Source organism: Panthera pardus, unplaced genomic scaffold (assembly GCF_024362965.1).
Source record: "Panthera pardus isolate Hobbes unplaced genomic scaffold, ASM2436296v1 HiC_scaffold_8, whole genome shotgun sequence".
In the NCBI taxonomy this organism is placed as follows: Eukaryota; Metazoa; Chordata; class Mammalia; order Carnivora; family Felidae; genus Panthera; species Panthera pardus.
The window spans coordinates 21,123,763-21,144,768 of NW_026527013.1; the positions used below are offsets into that span (position 1 = coordinate 21,123,763).

At 45.6% G+C, this 21,006-nt stretch overlaps 1 protein-coding gene across 6 annotated transcripts; it reads left to right on the forward strand.

The window, feature by feature from the left end:
• The first annotated feature begins 170 nt into the window (after nt 1-170).
• Nucleotides 171-16,976, forward strand: PHF7 (PHD finger protein 7). 6 transcript variants are annotated; one of them, XM_019417092.2, is made up of 11 exons: nt 172-890; nt 2,094-2,206; nt 2,925-2,977; nt 3,356-3,447; nt 8,360-8,461; nt 8,846-8,970; nt 9,427-9,586; nt 10,149-10,255; nt 10,740-10,856; nt 11,274-11,398; nt 11,608-12,145. In XM_019417092.2, the coding sequence occupies exons 2-11, from the start codon at nt 2,163-2,165 to the stop codon at nt 11,832-11,834; spliced, it is 1,152 nt and encodes a 383-aa protein (XP_019272637.1). In that variant the 5' UTR covers nt 172-890; nt 2,094-2,162; the 3' UTR covers nt 11,835-12,145. The 6 variants fall into 6 exon arrangements, with proteins under 6 accessions (XP_019272642.1, XP_019272637.1, XP_019272639.1 ...); XM_019417094.2 differs by having other exon boundaries at nt 172-499; XM_019417098.2 differs by lacking the exon at nt 11,608-12,145 and adding an exon at nt 15,198-16,976 and having other exon boundaries at nt 173-876.
• Nucleotides 16,977-21,006: the final 4,030 nt, after the last annotated feature.

The following is a 21,006-nucleotide window of genomic DNA, read 5'->3' on the forward strand; positions in this document are numbered from 1 at the left end:
CCTGGCGCTCGCACGGAAGGGCGGGGCGAGGGGAAAGGGCGGGGCGAGAGCCGTGCTGGGCGCGGGCAGCGCGAGAGGAAAAGGCGGGGCGAGATGAGGGGGTGGAGCGAGAGCGGGCGCAGACTGCGCGAGAGGAAGGGGCGGGGCGGGCGCGCGGCCGTTAGCGCGCGGCCGTTAGCGGTCCTCCTCCGGCAACGGTTGGTGTTCCGGTAGTCCCCGCGGCCGCGGTCTCCCTAGGTCGCAGTGCGCGTGACCCGGCCCCCGTTTGCGCGCTCGCCCCCTTCGCTGGCGCAGTCACCGCGCGGGGCGGCCGCCCGTGAGGTAGCTCCCACGGCTTGTGACAACGAATAAAGCTCCGGACAGCAGAGCCCTCGGCGACAGCTGGGCGGGCGGCTCCGGCCGGGAGCGGCGGCCTGTGCGCTATCGGGAGGAGCGAGCGGCGGAGGCGACCTCCGGCCCGGGCCCGCACCAGCCGCCCGGCAGGCGCGACATGAACCTGGTCTGGCATTCGCGGGATGCTCCTTGAGCCCCTTCTCTGGCTATTACCTCCGGGGGACGGTTGTGGCCACACCGACACGTATTTTCCAAATCATTGTTTATTCTTGCGGCGGCGGGGCCGAACAAGCTAATTTATTTTTAATTTTCTCAACAAGCCTTTACCCAGCATTCATCCAGTGAAACAGCTTGATAACCGTTTCAAGGGAGCATCCGCTCGGTTAGGAAGTCTCGGACTGAGCAGCTCGTGGAAGCCGGCATTTGCAAAGTCCCTCCTCAAATGCTCTGAAGATTGTTGAGTCTTCCCGTAACTATCAGTGTGCCCAGAATCCCATTCAAGGAACGTCTTGGTCCAGCGATGCAAAGCACTGACGTTTCAAGGTTTTATTTCTATTGCGAGATGGCTGGGATTTCCCCCCAACAACCCGGAGCCGCTCAGTAGCCACTAAAGTGGATCCCCTAGTGCACGCCCTCCTCCCTCCTCTTCCAGCCCGTCCAAGTGCTTTTGTTGAATAAGAAGCCCTCAGATGTCATTACTTCTGCAAGTGTAACTCATGGGTCAGAGGAGGAGATGGAACAAACACAAAGAGAGGAAGAGCAGTCTAGTCTTAGTTTTCTGAACAGCTAGTTGCCTTAGTAGTTGTATCCATGGGGAACAGTTGACAGTCCCTGCAGATGTTCACGCTCCCCCGCTGTGATCTGAGGACATGGGTGCTGGAGTGTCTGTCCCTGGAGTGACCTGATTCACTCAGCTCTCCTTGGAAGAAATGCTGCCCTCCTCTCCCTTCCTTCATGGGAGTGGATTTTATGTCTTTTTCATTTGTCTCTCTTTCAGGGATTTCCCTTTCAGGGATTTCCCCTTTAACCAATGAAAACTAAATTTTCAGTCTGCTGACATTTGTTGGGGGAGGAGTGGCAGGATGTCCTCTCCACTCTGGGACATCTTACTCTTGGCTCAGATCTAGACAAAGATTGGGAACAGACCAAACGTCAATGGCCTGCTGAGCTGGGTGAAAAGTGATGTGACTTGTCAGTGTTCTCTCTTGTCTCCCACTAGGGGGGGTTCTTGCTTCAGGCAGTCAAAATCCCGGGGGCTTTTTTTTTTTTTTTTTTTTTTTTACTAGGAAAGAGCTACCTTCTCTAAGCTTTTACTGGGTAGAATTAAGGCACCTATACTTGGAGGCAAAAAGAACCTTTTTTTTCCCCCTGACCACTCCCTCATGTATTTAGTAGGCACAAAGAAAAAAAAGACCCACTTAGGTCAAGCAATAATTCCAATTCTTACTCTGCTGAGTGATAGCAGTAACTCTGATCTTGGGGAAGTGCCTCTCTGTGACCTCTCTGTGCCTCAGTCTCATCTTGAAAATAGGGATAATGGTGGTACCTCCTGCATGAGAGTCTTTGTGAGTTAACACATGTAAAATGCCTAGAACAGTTCTTAACACAATTTAATATTTATTGGCTAATGCTAGCCTTGATACTGGGTGGGTCCCTTTTATTATGTCACATGAGTTGGGAGGTGAAGTACACTATTACTTTGACCCTGTGGAATCAAGTGTAGAATTAAATTGCTGACCAAGCCCTGTTTGTATTTATAGCTGGAAGAGCCGGTATTGTCCTCATAATAGTATAGAAGAATTCAAGTTAGGAGAGAGAGGCAGCAGCGAATGAAGACTATTAAAGAAAAGAAGAAGGAACATCAAAGACTGAGGTAGAGTAGGTGATGTAAGGGAGTTTGGGAGAAATTGTCCAAAGGCCTGTGGCATATGCTACACTTGTGTGGCCTTGAGGGCTGAGGTTGGGTAGTACGGAAGCACACACCAGTGGTCCCTCGGAAGCTGCCCAGCAACCTATGCTCCTGGGGCTGTCCCTAGTAACAAAGTGCTGGCACTGGAGCCCTAGATTCATATCCTGGCTCTAACACTTGCTAACACTAGGTGACCTGGGACAGGTTACTTCATTTCATTATGCCTCAATTTCCTCATCTGGAAAATGTGCATAAGAGCAATGCCCATTTTTAGAACCGTCTGTAGATTCTTGCTTACTGGCAATAGTGCTTCGCAATAGGAAATTCACACTCAATTTTAGTATCATTTTTTGATGCTTTATGAGCATGGTACCACCAGAGATTCAGAGTATGTGGCAGAAGAAACAGTAAAAGAGTAAAAGGGGATTTGCTCTTGCATTCATTCAGTCTACACGGGCAGCACAGCCAACGGGAACAGAAAAGCACAATCTTACATAATTCAGATAACTTGGTATGGTTTGTGCTTTCAAAAAAATATCCAATAAAAAAAGAAACTGATGCCTTAGCCTTTTGATATTTTGGCCCTTCCTCAGACCCGTGGAGGCATTTTGAGGGAAATGTCACATTGGTAGGCGACAGGATCCTCAAACACCACCTTGTACTTCTTCCTTCTCTTGTATAGAAAATCTGCCAAGACAAGGAGGGTAACCCAAAGGAAGCCGTCTTCAGGGCCTGGTAAGAAAGACTGGAGGTTCTGTTCAACCGCATTCCGACCTCAGCAAAGGCCACCTGTGTAGGGCAACAAACTTGCTTCTCTGTCTGTCCTACTTCCCAGATTCTCTAAGATCCTGAAGAATTCAGGGTCCTTGATTTTTTAAATGTTCCAAAGTTCAAGAAACAAGTTAATTAAAGCCACTTGAGACAAAAGTATATGAAGTGTGCAGTTGTAGCCAATTCCCTAAAAAGTGGCCAAAATGTATAACTGATACCATGTAACACTTCATCCCAACCTCCATCCTTGTCAAAATGTCCTCTTCCCAATACTGGACTCCTCCTTGTATTTAGAGAGATGGTTATACTCCCAAACTGAATTCTTAACATTCTCTCTTCCAGTTTGCCGGCTATGCCTTCGAGAACCTGGGGATCCCGAAAAACTGGGGGAATTTCTTCAGAAAGACAATCTCAGCGTGCATTATTTTTGTCTTGTGAGTATAAGGTTCCTTTTCAATGTTTCATGGCATTTGCTATATAGTCTGCTCTCTGTTTTTCATCCAGCCTCAGATTTATAGCCCTGTTTGTTTTTCTTAATAGCTTTTTTCTTTTTTTTAACGTTTATTATTTATTTTTGAGAGAGAGAGAGCGAGCGAGAGTGAGTGGGGGAAGGTTAGAGAGAGAGAAGGAGACACAGAGTCCAAAGCAGGCACTAGGCCCCATCCGAGCTGTCAGCACAGAGCCTGATGCAGGGCTCGAACCCACAAACCATGAGATCATGACCTGAGCTGAAGTCTGATGCTTAACCAACGGAGCCACCCAAGTTCCCCAATAGTTTTTTTCTTTTTAAAACATAGTTTTTAGGGGCTCCTGGGTGACCCAGTTGGTTAAACTTCTGACTTCAGCTCAGGTCATGATCTTGTGGTTCTTGAGTTCAAGCCCTGCGTCAAGCTCTTGTGCTGACAGCTCAGAGCCTGGAGCCTCCTTTGGATTCTGTGTCTCCCTCTCTCTCTGCCCCTCCCCCACTTGTTCTCCTCTCTCTCTCTCTCTCTCTCTCAAAACTAAATATTAAAAAAAAGTTTTTTAATCCTAGTTTTGAAAAGTAATACCAGAGGTACCTGCTATAAAATCCTGGCAGTATAAAGTATGTACAATTAAACAGTACATTCTCAAACAGTATTCCCAATACTTCTCAAAACAGTATTCCCAATCTTTCCCCCTCTCCCCAGAAACACATGCTATCAACTGTCCTTCAAGCTGTTGTTTGCACTATCCTTTTTCTTAATTAGCTATAATTTGCATACTATAGAATGTACCCATTTTAAGTGTACAATTTGATGAATTTTTATAAGCTCTTATATCATGGGGATATAATGTATATCCTCATGTAAACACTGCCCCAATCAAAGTAAATATTTCTATCATTGGAAAGTTCCCTCCTGCACTCTTCTAGTCAGTCCCCTCAGAGATCATCACGTTCTGATCCATAGATTACTTTTGCCTTTTATTATACTTCATATAAATGGAATCATACAGCATTGGCACTCTTGTGTCTGGCTTCTTTTGCTCAACACAGCATTTTGGAGATTAACCCATGTCATTGCATGTACGGGTAGCTTGTACCTTTTTGTCGCCTAGTAGTATTCTGTTCTGTGAATATTTCATAATTGGCTTATTTATCCATCTGCTGATGGACATTTGAATTGTTTCCATTTGAGGCCTATTATGAATAAAGTGGCAATGACTATTCCTGTACAAGTGTTTCTGTGAACACGCATTTTCACTTCTCTTGGACAAATGCCTAGGAGTGGAATTACTGGTTGTATGCTAACTGCGTGTTTAACTTTATGTGAAGTTGCCAAATCACTTTTCAAAGAGATTGTACCAGTTTATACTCCCACTAGCAATTTCTGAGAATTCTGGTTGCACAATATTCTTGCAGTTCGTGCAGAACTTGATATGGTCGATCTTTTTCATGTTAGCCATTCTATTAGGTGTGTACTGGGATTTCACTGTAGTTTTAATTTGCATTTCTCTGTTGACTTAAGATGTTGAGCTTCTTTTGTGTGCTTACTGGCCATTCACTTATGTTGTTTTGTAAAGTATCTGAACAAATATTTTTCCTTTGTAAAAGTAGAGCTATTTTGTCTTATCAAGTTATAAGAGTTTTTAAATATATTCTGGATATAAATCCTTTTTCAGGCATGTGTATGCTTTGTCACTATTTTCTCCAAGTCTGTGGCTTGCCTTTTCATTTTCTTAATGGTGTCTTTCGAACAACAAATGTTTTTAATTTTGATGAAGTTCAGCTTATCAGTTTTTTTTTTCTTTTATGATTAGTGCTTTTTGTGTGTGTCCCAAGAAATCTTTGCCTACTCATTGAATTACCTTGGTGCGTTTGTCAAAGTCAATTAACCATGTATCTTTGGATCTGGGTGATTTATTTTATGTCATTGATCTGTGCATCATCCTTACAACAGTACTGCATTGTCTTGATTATTGTGACTTTATAATGTCTTGAACTCAAGATTTAGAAGTTCTACAGTCTTTTTAAGATTGTTTTGGCTATCAGGTCCTTTTCCATGAAAATCTATATTTAGCTTGTGAGTTTTTCCTTAAAAAATAAAAAAAGCCTGTTGGGATTGAGATTGGGGTTGCAGTGAATTTATAGGTCAGTTTGGGAAGAATTGACGAATAAGATTGAATCTTCCAATCCATGGATGTCATATATTTCCCCATTTATTTGGGCCTTGTAAATTTTGTCTCAGCAATGTTTTTTTTTAATTTATTTGTTATTTATTTTTTTTATTCAGCAATGTTTTTTAGTGAAGTCTTGCACATCTTTTATTAAATGAATGCCTAAATATTTTGTGACTTTCATGCTATTATAAATAGTATTTTAAAATTTCAGTTTCAAGTTTGTTGATGGCATATATAAATGCAGCTTATTTTGTATGTTGATTTTGTATCCTGGAATTTTGTTAAATTCATTTATTTAGTGGTTTTTTTATTTTTAAATTTTTTGGTAAATGCCTTAGGATTTCCTGTGTACACAATCATGTAGTGTGAATAAAGACAGTTCTACTTCTTCATTTCCAACCTTTAAATGTATTTATTTATTTTATTTTTTATTTTTAATTTACATTCAAGTTAGTTATCATATAGTACAACAATGATTTCAGGACTAGATTCCTTAATGCCCCTTACCCATTTAGCCCATCCCCCCTCCCACACCCCCTCCAGTAACCCTCTGTTTATTCTCCATATTTAAGAGTCTCTTATGTTTTGTCCTCCTTCCTGTTTTTATATTATTTTTGCTTCCCTTCTCTTATGTCATGTTTTGTATCTTAAAGTCCTCATATGAGTGAAGTCATGTGATATTTGTCTTTCTCTGACTAATTTTGCTTAGCATAATACCCACTAGTTCCATCCTGATAGTTGCAAATGGCAAGATTTCATTCTTTTTGATTGTTGAGTAATACTCTAGTATGTGTGTGTGTGTGTGTGTGTGTGTGTGTACACACACACACATATACACATCTTCTTTTCCAATCTTTAAATTCTTTTCATTCTCCTTGCCCTATTATACTAGTTAGGACTTTCAATCTAGTGTTGAATAGGAATTACGTGAGTACATATCCTTGTGTTATTCCCAGCATCAGAAGACAGCATCCTATTTTTCAACATTAAAATATGATGTTAACTGTAGGCTTTTAATCAGATTGAAGAAGTTTCCTTTTATTTCTAGTTTGCTGAGGATATCATGAATGTGTGTTGAATTTTCTCAGATGCTTTTTTTTACATCTACTGAGATGATCATTTTTCTTCTTTCTTTTGTTAATGTGGTTTGTTACATCAATTGAATTTTTTAATGCATTTGTGGTATAAACCCTGCTTGATCATGATGTATTATCCTCTTTATATGGTACTGGATTCAATTTGCTAATATTTTGTTTCATTTTTACATCTATACTTGTGAGAAAGATTGGTTTGTGATTTTCCTCTCTTGTAAGTCCTGTGTGGTTTGGGTACCAGGTCTTGGCTAATCTCAATGCCTTTACAAGCATATGCATTTTCAACATAAAAATAAACATACTATACACAGTGTTTTGTATTTTGTTTGTTTTGTTTTTTTTATCTCTTAATACTTATGAAGGTCTTTCCCCATGGAACATACTGTTTTTTTCTTTTAATAGCTAATTGGTATTCCATGGTATGGGGGATTAAAGTATTAAACTGCTCTTAAAGGACATTTAGATTATTTCTGATCTTCCACTGTTGATTTTTCTGTTTATAGAAATAATAGGTGTTCATTGTAGAAAACATTAATAATAGGAGTATAAAAACAAATCACTCATATAGTCCTAAAGACCTGAGATAATCAGTGTTACATAGATATGTTAAGCCTAATTGGGAATATAAATCTGTAATTCAAGCATCCTCAAGTCGTCTAGCCTTGTAGGGTCACCCTTCTATAATGTCAGAATAAAATAACCTGAGCCCCCATTATATATTACATGTAATCACTGCAGCCAGTCCAGTGCCCTCCCCAGTACTTTTGGAAGATTCTTGGGGTAGGGCTGGGGTGTTGGCATTTTTCCAGTGTACATACACGTACATAACAGTTTATGGGTACATGAACAGTTTATCTTCTTTTTTCTTGATTTCCCATTCTAGAATCGGCTGTGGGGGCTTTTCAGAAACAAAAAGGCTTTTAAAGTGTGTTTTTAAAGAAAAGTTCAATTCCTTCCCCTCCCCAATAGGGCAGAATGACTACAGTCAGATTTTAAAGCCCTGTTTCCCTTCTTGTAGAGAATACACTCTAAGAAGAGCATATTCTGTACCAAGGGTCAGTACAGTGGGTGGGCTAAGAGTGTGGGTTCTGTGGGCCTGGATGTGAATGTCAGCTCTGCTGCCTCCTTGCTGTGTGGCTCCAGCCGTTTCACTTACCATCCTGTGCCTCGAGGGGCTCCTCTGAAAGAGGAGGACCACAATAGCATCTGTATCACAGGGTTATAGTGAACATAAAATGAGTCAGTACACAGCGTTTGTTTCCCCAAAGGGCTCAGCACACAAAAGCAATCCTCAGTAAATGAGAGGCAGTGTAGCACAAAGGTATGTAAGGGCCCAGGTTCTGGAGTCCTGTAACCTATAAAATGGGATGATGACAGTACCTACCTCTTGAGGTTGTTATGAGGATTAAATGAGTTAATATTTGAAAAGCACCTAGAGCACCCAACACATTACACAGTTAATTCTGTGTAAGCCCTTTGTCAAGTAAATTACCTGTAAATGCGTATACACTGTATATCCTGCCCAGCTCTATATACCCTGTCTTCTTCCTCACCCCATTGCACTGTTTCACTGATCATCAATGTTGACAGCCTGCTTCTACTGCTCCCCCAGATCCTATCTAGCAAGCTGCCTCAGAGAGGCCAGTCCAACAGAGGTTTCCATGGATTCTTGCCGGAAGACATCAAAAAGGAGGCAGCCCGGGCTTCTAGGAAGGTTAGAATCCCCCAGTACAGGGGCCTGGGCCTTGGGGTAGGCCTCTTCTCATACCTCTCTGATCGTCCCTGTTTCTGTTCTTTTCCCTACCTGTTAGTTTAGAAGTCAAAGGACTCCTGGATTTCCCAATTGGTCCTCCTCTTAAGTTGCGTGCTTCTCTGGGGTGTAGTACCCTAAGTGAGGAGAGAGAGCAACATCCTGGGAAAACAAATAATCTAGTGCCACTTGAAACGCAGCTTCAGGGTACCCCCAGAGCTTTCAGGTCAACCAAGGAAAGGGAATGGCTTTTGCTCCATAGAATTTCCCTTCCATAGAGTGACGTGCCACAGAATGTCTGTTTGTCTTTCCTGGGGCCCTGAGCACTGCCTGGGATCTCATTTGCAGATCTGCTTTGTGTGCAAGAAAAAGGGAGCTGCCATCAACTGCCAGAAGGATCAATGTGTCAGAAACTTCCATCTTCCTTGTGGCCAAGAAAGGGGTTGCCTTTCACAATTTTTTGGAGAGTACAAGTGAGTGATGAAAGGGAAATGTCGGGCTGCCCTTTCGCAAGTTGCTCTGAATTGGCCACTAAGGAAATCAGAGTCCAGTTCTCACGGGCCTGTTTTGTTCACTGGTGAATCTGTCCCACCATTCAATAATGAGAAACAGTGTCTTGGCTTGGTGATTTCACAGGGGTTACTTCTTGCTTCCCATCCCCTTCTTAAATTACAAACAGCTGGGGTTCTTAGACAGCTGCTCAGAGCTAAGCGGGGCTTTCAGGAACAGAAGGCTGTGGAGATAGTCCCCAGAGTTCAGTTGGGGAACAGCTGTGAGGAGGCATGTGGGCTGTTCCTCCCCCTGCTCCCCTCCGCCCCACAAGCAAGGAGGTTTGCTGCGCAACGGCCTGGGTGGTTGCCCTTCCTAGGCCAGGCAGCTGGAAGACAGCATCAACGACGAGCCAAGTAAGTCTGTTTACTCTGCTACAGATCATTTTGTGGAAAACATCGCCCAACACAGGACATCCAGCAGGGGAAGGCAGGGGAGGAAAGCTGTGTCTTATGTTGTGAAGACTTATCCCAAGCAAGTGTCGAAAACATCCAGAGTCCATGTTGTAGTCAAACTGTCTACCACCGCAAGTGCATACAGGTGGGCCTTTCTCTGCCCTGGGGACCTCCCACATTTTCTCTAGTTCACAGCACCTTGGGAATGCTCAGGCAATCTCGGCTTCCGTGCTCCATCCTGGAGGCCTGTATGCAGGGGTGGTTCCAGGCAGTCAGAGGAAAGTCAGCCCAGTCTCTCGTCACTCGTGACTTGTAAGACCTCATTCATGATAACATTTAGACTGAACAAAATCCTTAGGATGGCTAGAGCAAATGAGTTTAACCTAGAATGAGTCAAGCAGCCTCAAAATCAGGCTTATTTCCTGAAATAGAAGGAAAAGGACCCCGAACGGGTCAGCACTGCCAAGCCCCACAGCCAGAGATGACAGCTGAGGCACTCCTGGGAGGTTTCTTGAATTGAGCTTGGTCTCTGGTCTGATACCTGGATTTGCACCCCTCACGCTGGCTTACCCATAGCTCTTCAATGGAAATCTCCAGTCAAGCTCTCTTAGCAACATCCTCTTTGTGAAATGAGGGTTGGGGTGGAGAGGAGGTGATCAAAGATGGTGTTTTTATAAACACAACGCTCTTCCATGTTTCTCTTACAGAAATATGCCCACACATCAGCAAAGCATTTCTTCAAATGTCCACAGTGTAACAATCGAGAAGAGTTTCCTCAAGAAATGCTAAGAATGGGAATTCATATTCCAGACAGGTAGTGGAAACTCTAAGGCAGGGATTGAGCCAGGGAGTGGGTTGCTAGATTTCTAGAGAGGAGGTGAGTGTGAGGGTAGTTCAGAAAATGAAGAAGCAGCCCATGCCTTTGTATATGGGAAAGAGGGAAGGAAAGGAGGGAGGGCTTTTCAGTTATAAAAAGAAAAATTGGGAGGGAATCATGGGGGTTGGGGTAGACATGTTCCTGAAAAGGGTACTTGGGTATCAGAATTCCCTGGTGGGTTGGTTCTTGAATTCCAGTGGGGAACTAAGGAACACAACCCCCCCCCCCCCCCCCCCGCCCCATGTTCCACTTATCCTGCCTCAACCCTCTTCCACTGTCAGGCCGCTCAGCCCATCTTGTTTAAAATAGTCAGGCAGCCTGTTGCACTCTTTTCCTGTGCTAGCTCTAGTTCTTTCTAGTTTCTCCCAGGTTTCACCACCGATTACATGCCCCTTACTCAGTATTTCTTCTCCCACTGTAGAGATGCTGCCTGGGAACTCGAGCCAGGGGCTTTCTCGGAGTTGTATCAGCGCTACCAACATTGTGATGCCCCCATCTGTCTGTATGAACAAGGCAGAGACAGCTTTGAGGACGAAGGGTAGGGAAAGGCTCCTGGCTAGAAAGATCTCTCATTGGTGCCACCATAGAGTTAGACCTTGGCACAGTTATTAGGAGCAAGAAACTTGCTCTTGTGTGCAGACCTCAGGGTGAACTCAAGTCCCATTCTCACCAGTCCAGGATTCACTCCTGCACAAGTGGACAGGTCCCTGCAGGGCCTGCTCCTCCTTGTGCCCAGGGCAGAAACCCTCAGATCCAATTCTTTCCCAAATCCACCTTTTGAGTGTCTGTGCCTGACTGCGGGGTCCGGGACTTGGCACTCAGCCACATGTGGGTCACAGGTAAAACGTATGGTGAAAAATGCCTGGGAAGCCCTCGGCAAAGGCCTGGCCTGTAGCTAGCCTCCCGAGAGTGATAGTGTAATATTTGTCTCCACGACCCTTGGCTCTTCCTGCAGGAGATGGCGCCTCATTCTGTGTGCTACATGCGGATCCCACGGAACTCATAGAGACTGCTCTTCTCTTAGAGCCAACAGTAAGAAATGGGAGTGTGAAGAGTGTGCACCTTCTGCTGAAGCCACAGGTGGGACCAGAGGGATGGTCTGGTCTAAGAACTGGGGTGGAGATGGGGGGACTTGTGGTGCCTGGGAAAGGGGGAGGGCTTGCCGCCAGATGGGGACTCGTGGTTGGCGCCTTTAGTTTGGGAAGGAAAGTGGCTAGGTAGGGGCTTAAGGACCTGAGCCTGAGAGGCAGAGGGTTGAGTCTTCCTCTCCCACCTTTCTTTCACCACAGACCACACACTTGAAAACTCAGGTGCCGTCCCTTGCTGCAGCAGCACCTTCCACTCCGGGGGGCATTTCTGCAGAGACACCAGCCTAGAAGAGAACCCAGGCCCTTCTTGTACTGATTGGCCAGGACCTTACTTACTAGAAAAACCAGAGTCCTCTGGTGGCAGGAGGGGCCACTCCTGGCAGTCCAAGGGTGTCAAAATCACTAAGAGCGGCAAAAAATCCAAGTAACAGCTTCTGAGTAGTAGCTGCTGAGCACATTTGGGTATGAAGCTGTGCTCCTCCATCGGGTTTGGGAGAGGGGGCCCTTTGGGACTGTGAGACAAGGAAAGGGGGCCAGCAGTGAGAGTAAGAACCTAGGAAAGAGAAGTCCCAGGGGAGATGCCAACCTTGGAACATGTTAGTGGTTACGAGAGCATCTCAGCTCTTTCTGCTTCGTCCCCAGAGAGCCCTCTTCTCTTCTCCCACCCTAGTCTGGTTCTCATATGCCTCTTCTTACTTCACCCACGTTTGTTATTATGCAAATAAAGGTTTTCTCTCCATTGGTGTCTCCTCATAAATTCACTCTGGAATTTATCTAGCATTCGGAGGAATCCAGAGGGCAGAGTGAGGAAATAGAAAACTCATGCTTCTACTCTATAAAATGCGGTGGATAAATGTAGAATTCTCAGCTTAGAACATAGACATGTTGCTTTGGAGGGAAGCAGTTTGCAGGGAAATCAACTTTACAGGTGGGGGCAGAGATTTCATCGTTGCACAAATAAACACAGGCTCCCATCAGGGAGGTGAGCCCACAAAGGAGTTTACACTGGACTGAGAATGGGCCACTATTGCAAGGCTTGGGGCCCTGGGCCCCAACCAGGGCAGGGACTGCCATGCTCACACTGGGTGGAAGGACTCCGTTCACTCAGGCGGTGCGGTCGGCAGCGTACCTCCACTGAAAACCTTGCTGCCTGGTGACTCAGGAATTTCTGTCTCGGGTAAGGGAGCCATGCCAGGACAGCCACATTAGACAAGGCAGCTAGGAATCTGGCAGAAGGTCTTGGGAAAAATTGGATGGAACCTATCTCACATTTGTTTGTTTTTAATGATTTTGTGGGATTTAGATTAGTGGGGGAAACTCAGGACCTTTGCCAGATACTCAGTTCTTAGGGTCTCACTGAGTCGTTGTCACCGATGACGGAGGATAGGGTTCTCCATTCAAATGTTGCTGACCCGTGGGGACTTAACATCCTTGGTGCTTACAGTGATCACTTTCAGATTTGACCAAATTCACTTGGAATCACATGGGGTGTGGGGTGAGGTACTTGTCTTTTTACTATTATTATTATTTTTTTTAACGTTTATTTATTTTTGAGACAGAGAGAGACAGACATGAACGGGGGAGGGGCAGAGAGAGAGGGAGACACAGAATCAGAAGCAGGCTCCAGGCTCTGAGCCATCAGCCCAGAGCCCGACGCGGGGCTCGAACTCGCGGACCGCGAGATGGTGACCTGAGCCGAAGTCGGACGCTTAACTGACTGAGCCACCCAGGCGCCCCACTATTATTAAAGTATATAGTAAAGTAATGCAGAATTTTAAAAGCCTTAAATTGAGAAGTACTAAAAGGAGATATAATGAAAATAGTCTTTTGAATTACCCTTCCCTACCCTCGTCCCATTCCCTAAAGCCAACCACCTTCCATTTTTTTAGCCATTTCTTGATTTATTAATCTTATATATTAGTGACTTCCTATTTTGTTAAAGGATCTAGCACCTTTATTTTTTAATATTTTTTTTTTCAACGTTTTTTATTTATTTTTGGGACAGAGAGAGACAGAGCATGAACGGGGGAGGGGCAGAGAGAGAGGGAGACACAGAATCGGAAACAGGCTCCAGGCTCCGAGCCATCAGCCCAGAGCCTGACGCGGGGCTCGAACTCACGGACTCACGGACCGCAAGATCGTGACCTGGCTGAAGTCGGACGCTCAACCGACTGCGCCACCCAGGCGCCCCAGGATCTAGCACCTTTAAAGCCTTCCCATTTTCATTCTCTCCATCTTTTATCATTGCATCACAATCTTTGTTACATCAACCTTCGGTATTTACGTTAGTAACCTTCTGTTTACCTATTATGACTATGTAAATGCTGTGTACTTCTGAGCCAGGCAGTACACTAGGATTATTTTTCCTCTCTTGGACATTGGTTCTTTCCTGAAATGAATTCCTATCTCTTTGTTAATTGCTCAATTTGCTATGTACCTGTGGCTAATTCTCAAATGTTCCACATGACAATTACCTCAAAATACGGTTTCCCTCATAGGCCAGACATCAGGTCACTATCAGCTGCCCTTCTTTTCTGGAAGACCTGCCTCCTCCTAGAGCTCACTGCTCACTGGGCCTACTGCACAGCTAACACCCCAGGGCTACCCACGACTGAGCCTTTTTTCTTCCTTTTCTCTCTGGTGATTTTGATGACTCAGTGTTGTGCTTCCTAGCCTGGCTTCCAAGGACACCTTGTCAGAGCTCTGCAAGAGACAGAAGAGTTTTTAAATTGTGGATTTTCATTTCAAAAATCCATTTTTTACCTATCCTAAAGACTCAATTCTTATAATTCACAACTGAAAGACACTTCCAAGATTAAGACTTTAGTTCTTAATCTAGAATTTCTGTAACTTGGGTCACCAGGCATATTCTCAAGACATCTGGGGTAGTATCTTTGAATCTACTTGTGGGGCACCTGGGTGGCTCAGTCAGTTAAGTGTCTGACTCTTGATTTTGGCTCAGGTCATGATCTCACGGTCATGAGATCGAGCCCCATGTTGGATTCCACGCTGGGCATGGGAGCCTGCTTAAGACCCTCTTTCTTCCTCTCCCTCTTCCTCTGCCCCTCCCCAGATCTCACTCTCTCAAAAAGTAAAAATTTAAAAAAAAATCCACTTGTATACTACTCAAGTGTGAGAGGCGCCATCTTAACTGAAAGTAGTGGGCCTCTAATAGTGCTTTCTGGGCTCCAGCTGCAGTGGATGGGAGGTAGAGCTTGTGGTGGGGGTGGGGGGTTGGGGTGCCTTTGTCACCCAGACATTCAGCTCCCTGAACATCTTATGAGTACCTAGCATGTTCTTATGGGAACAGCACACGTGCGCGTGCACACACTCCCACCCATTAACTTTTTCTTCATCTCTATACCTTTACTCTCCATTTATATTAATAGCCAATACCATTCTTGTAGATTGGAAAGTCCCCAACTTTGAAATGTTCTCTTCTTCATCTGGGCCTAATCAGTCGTTCTCCACTAAATAACAGGGCTTTCTTTCTTTCTTTCTTTCTTTCTTTCTTTCTTTCTTTCTTTCTTTCTTTCTTTCTTTCTTTCTTTCTTAACAGGGCTTTTTTTCTTAAATGAACTCTTAGTTTAGGATAGTTTTAGATTTACAAAAAAAAAAAGTGTGAAGATAGTACAGGGAGTCCCCAAATATCCCAAACCCGGTTTTCCCCGCTATTACCGTCTTAATATGGTACATTGTTACAATTAATGAACAATATATTATTATCGACTAAAACCCAAAGTTTATTTAGATTTCCTTAGTTTTTACCTAATGTCTCTTTTCTGTTCCAGGATCCCATCCAGGATACCACATTGCATTGAGTCGTCATGTCTCCCTAGGTTCCTCTTGGCTGTAACAGTTTGTCAGATTTTCCTTGTTTTTGATGACCTTGGCAGTTTTGAGGAGTACTGGTCAGGTATTTTGAGAGCCCTCAGTTTGAATTTGCCTGATGTTTTTCTCATGATTAGACCAGGATTATGGGCCTGGGAGAGGGAGAGCACACAGGTAAAGTGCTGTTGTCATCACATCATATCCAAATTACATTCTGTCAACAAGTCTTCTGCTGATGGTGACCTTGATCACCTGGTCAAGGAGTGTTTGTCAGGTTTCTCCAGTGTAAAGTTACTTCTTTTCCCCCCTTTCCAGACTGTGCCTTTTGGAAGAAAGTTACTCTGTGTAGCTCACAATTAATGAGCGGGGATTTATGCCCCCTCCCTCCTTGAGGACAGAATATCTAATTATTTGGAATTCTTCTGCATGGGATATTTACCTATTCTCTCCCATTTATTTATCCAGTCGTTTGTTTATATCAGTCTAGACTTAGGGATATGTATAGTATACTCTGAGTTATAATCCAGTACTACTTGATTTATTTTGTTGCTCAAATTATTCTAGCTTTGGCCACTGGGAGTTCCTGTGTCCTTTTCACATACCACTATTATTGTGTGGGGTTTTTTTTTTTTCTGTTGTTTTTCTGAGCACTTCTTTACTTTTTGGAGCTACAAGGTGCCCCAGGCTCATCTTGTATGTTTTAAATATGTGTTTTCACAAATGGTGTGTCTATTAGAAATAATTAGTGTTTTATAACTTAGGTCCTAAAACGAATAGTTCACTTGAGGAGGGTAGAAATAGATGTTACATAAAAATTCCCAAAGCACCTTCTCTATTTTCTCTAATTCTTACCTTTGTAGGAAGCATAAACTAAGGCCAGAATCCCAGAACTTCCTCCTATTTCCCTTTATCCTCAACCAACCTCTTTCTTATCAATTTGAGTGTTTTACAAACATTTGCATTCCTCACTATCCCAATTGCCAGGGCTCAGCTCTAGACCCCTGTGCCTCAGAGGACTGCAGGAAAAGCCTTCTGTCTTCATGGGTTCCTATGTCCACTTGCTTTGCTGACACATCCACTCTTTTCCCTTATGCTAATTGCCATAAAACATCTGCTAGCTCTTTACTTAGAATGGCTCTGCTGAGATTGGCATCCAAGCAAGGCCTTCCACAAATATGGCCCTACTCTTCTGCATCTTCCTGGATACCCCACCCACAGGCACTCTGCCCTGGCTACCCTGGAACCCTGGCCCTGAGCATGAAGTCTGCACTCTGGAGAGCCATACATAACCTTTATCCTCAGCCTGTTGAATCCAGCCTAAGGGCCATTTCTTCACCCTTAGGCACTGCCACTGGTCTCTGTTTATACTCCTATTAGGGCTAGCATCATTCTCCACCTGATCCTACAGTTGTGGATCTATCTCTCCCACTAGATTGGAAGCCCCCTAAAGGCAGGGACCTGTCTGTCTTATTAACCTTTCTCCCCTCATGGTGTCTGACTCTGGACCCCACATTCAGAGACAGTTTGATGTCTACTGCATTGATGGAAGTGCTTATACCTTGTGTGCACAAGCCTGTTGTTTTACTGTCAAACACCAGAGGGCACTGTCAGCGTATTGAGGAAGAAGGTTGTAACCCTTTAGAGCTGGAAGTTTGAAAAAGTTTGCTTCTCTTCTGGGATTGTATAGGACTTAATTCTCTTCACTTGTTCTAAATACATCCATTTGTGTTTATTCATGAGATATGCTCATATTGGATTTTGAAATTAGTATAAAAGTTATTAATGACACTTTCATCCCAGGTCAAAGACTCAGACAGGTCTGCCTTCATGATCTATCCAGACCCAAAGTGATTGTCCTAATTGCAGCTGCCCTCCTCCTACCTCCAAAAAATGACTGCCAGTCGCAAAGGACATGGGTGAAACAGTTCTGTTCTTTTGCCCCACCCTCCTTATATACCACACACACACACACACACACACACACACACTCACACTAAGGCCTCCCTCTAGTTAGTGACATCAATGGCTCTAACCTAAGGACCAGGCAGGAGGTTGCTATGAGAAATAGCAAATCCATTGGCCCTGCCCCCAGGGACCCTGTGTTAGCTCCTGTGTGCTCCCAGGCTGGAGGTGAGTTGCAGCATCTTTGGGGTCCCCAGGCATGAGAAGTCTCCCTACTAACTAAGCCAGGACACCCCATTCCAGAGGTGTCTGAGATTTGGCAGGATCTCATGCCTTGTACATTTTTTTTTTCCAGAAATCAGTGTGGCAATTGGAGGCCATAAACCAAAAAGGTGATATTTTTCAGAAAACAAAAACCCAAAACCTCGTTCTAGCTTCTCTGTGGCAAACCACCTCTAGTATGTGCAACAGCATGAGACCCATATGGAAGGAGAGAGGCCCAGGGCTCCTCCCCCTTGTCTTTGGTATAAACTTGTTCCTTGACCCTACCCTGCGAGCACCTCTGATAAACAGGAAGGCATCTGCGCCATCAGTGTCCATCCCCCTCAGAGCATCTGAGACCTGTCTGGGCCATCAAAGCCATCCCCAGCCCCCAGGAGCATTGTGGAGGGGACTCCAGCCTCACCAAAAACAATTCTCCATTGTGTTCCCCCCTTGGAAATCGGGGATTTGTAAACAGTCCCTACATTTAGACTGGTCCTGCCCTGTCTTTGTGCTGGTGTGTTGTTTTTTCTTCCCTAAACAATGTCCTTTCCAGCAGGCCTAGCAGTTCACACCATTGTCTGAGACCCTTGGACTACAGGAAACAGCACCAGATTCTTATCGGCTGGGGGTGGGGGGCAGCATGAACAGATGAGGTCATGTCCATAAACCAAGCTGCTGGTCTGCCACATCATTCTTCTGTATCTTTATCTGTGAGAGCAGAGCCCCCCTTGTCCTCCTAACAGGCCAATCTGGGCTTTGAGTGTTCCAACTACTATAGTTCCCTCCATTTGATGACAGACAGGCCTCTGTTGATTCATTTTGGAGTCCTTGCCAGACCACAACTGTCCCCTTGTCCTGGTCTTCCCTCTCTGTCCAAGGGGATGCTTATGGAAGTGAAACACACCCTGTTGGGATGGATTAAGGTACACTCCAGTCATCTTCCTCCCTGGGGGAAAGAAGTCAAGACTGGTCACCTGAGTCCCCCTCAGCTGAGTCCTTGAGTGCAAGCTACTAGCTGACTGCTAAGGCCTGGTGTGAGGTTAGGGGCTGGCGTCCCTTATAAGGCCTCCCTGGAGTCTGTGCAGCATTTCCCATCCTCGGTGAAGAATGATCTTTTTTTTTTTTTTTTTTTAATTCTTTCTTATTGTCCTCCACATGGGGAGAATGATCTTTTAAAAGGCTGCATTGAGGAACCAGGAGTTTCCTTAATAAAAATCCAGTGGGGAAAGTGAAAGGCTTCATTAGGACAGGGAATCCAGGGAACGGGCCCACCAGTGGTACCCATGGCAAAAGTGGGCAGGGGCCGGGCAGTGGGAAGTGGGCAGGGGGCCACAGCTGCTGTTGCCTCATCTCCTGTTCATCAGGGGGGGGGGTGGGTGAATCTGGAAGAGAAGCCAGGGCAGGGGCCCAACAATCCTTGAGATCCTAGTCAGGAATTGTATGGAAACCTAGCCCCACCCACTCACTCTCTCCCTACACCAGGGCCAAGTTTGTAGTCTCAGAAAACCCTGGAGATTTGATCTTAGTGTGTGCTGAAACTTCTCTTTGGGGAGCCCCTGAGAACCAGCACTTGGGGAAGGCTGGGGTGGATCCCTAATTAGGATGGAAATCAGGCTGTTTCTGAGCAACTGTCTCCTAGCTCTAAGAAGGAGATGTGGCTGGCTAGAGAGGCCTCAGTGTGCTGGACTGGCAGAGGGATGTGAGTGAGTTCCCTGCTCACCCCACTTTACCCATCCCCCTCTAGCTGCATCTGGGGCCCCTACCAGCCCATGGAGAGGATAGCCCGGATCCTGATGGCTGCTGCCTGACTCCTCCTCCAACTGGAGGATTCAAGGGGGTGTCTAGAAGCTGACCTGGGCTTGGCTGAGTGTAAGGAAGCCATCTAAGAAAGTGAAAAGAGCTGTTTTCCTCCCCTATTCTCCCTCCCTTAGAAGTGAGTGTATTAGACTGCTGGACAGCCACAGGCTTGGGGTGAACCCTAGCCATCAATAGAGGACCTTGCCAGGGAGTGGGCTGCTGAGGCATACTGAGTGTGGGAGGATGGGCAGAGGCCAAGCCCAAGGGCCAGCAGACTGGTGGCTTGGCTGCCCTGGCCCTAGGGTGGTGGGTCCTGCTCCAGTGCCTCCCATAGGAAGCCAAGATGTGGCTATTCGACTTGGGGGGGTTGGGGCAGAGCCTCCAGCGTTTACAGGCTTAGAAAACAGAGATTAATAAACTAATTTCACATGGCCAAGGAAGGAATGAATTAATCAAATCAGCATTTTCCCAAAGTATGCTCCAAAACATTAGAAACACGAAGTGGTGATGACCTGATGGGAAAAAGGGGATAGAGGACCCAGGTTTAGGAGAATCATGTAGCTCATGACAGACATGCAAATTAACGAGAGATCACTGTGGCTTCTTGGGGATTTCACAGGGCAAACAGGCAGCACACAGCAATTCCACGGGGGCTAAAGGGACAGAAATCCCCATCTTTATTTGACCCTTGTCACAGAGGATCTCATGTTCCATAGGACACCATTTTGGAAAATGCTTGTCCTGTGTCTTTCTCCAAGCCCCTTTCCAGCACTAAACCTGTTTGGGAAATCATGACACAGACCCAAAGACTAGGGGAGGTATGAGACTTTGAGGAAAAAGCTGCCAGAAGGAGTGAGAGGGAAGCCCTTGAGGCAGGAAATAGGACTCAAGATGAGAGGCTGAGAGGGAAAAGTCCAGACTCTAGGGGTGGGAAGGTAGGAACACAGCTTCTGTGGCCTGGGGGGAGAAGGGACTGTAGAGGTCAAGTTCTCACATCCTTCCCAACCCCACGCTCAGCACCAAATGGGTGCCCATGATGCTTCTCAGGTGGCTTGGGGCAGGACATACCGGTTCAATTCTGTCAGGCCCAGGGGACAAAAGGAGGGGCCCTGCTCCAGCGCTGCGAGAGGGGTCTGGTGACTGACTTGTTAAGCCTCTCTACTCTATAGTATGGATTGAGGGGCCCAGGCAAACAAGGGATTCGTCTCCCTGGCAAGGTGAGGTGATGTCCCTCCCATCTTCAAACCTTCCCTGCCTTTTCCCATCTCCCTCCAGCACCAGCAGGCTCTGTTCTTCGTGCAGGGGCATGGCATCGCTGGGGGAGTGAGAGCTGTGGTCAGTGGCGCCCTCGGAGGCAGCTCAACCAGACCTCCCGTCCTTCTCAGAAGCTGCAGCCCCCACAGCGCAGCCTAGCACCCCAGGCAAGAGCACAGGGGCCTTAATATATGTTGGTATGTGGCTTGTGAGGAAGACAGGCACCAGGCCAAGTATTGCTGTCATGAAGTTACTGTGGAAAAGGAACAGGACTGCCTACGTGCCCAGCTGCCCTTTGCCAGCACTTTTTTCTGACTCAAGGTCTTCCTGAAGCCCAAGAAGGTCAGTCTCAGAAGCCTGAGGGGCAGGAGTTTCCTAACTTAATAAGCAATCTCAGTTTCCTAGACAAAGCCCTTTGACTCCTTCCTTCCCCTCATGCCCATCTCCCTCCCTCCTAGAACATATCTCCGAGGGTGGCCATCCTGGAATGGATGGAAAGGCTCTTCATTTCCAGCTCACATAGATGGCATCCATCAATTTAGAACAGAAAAA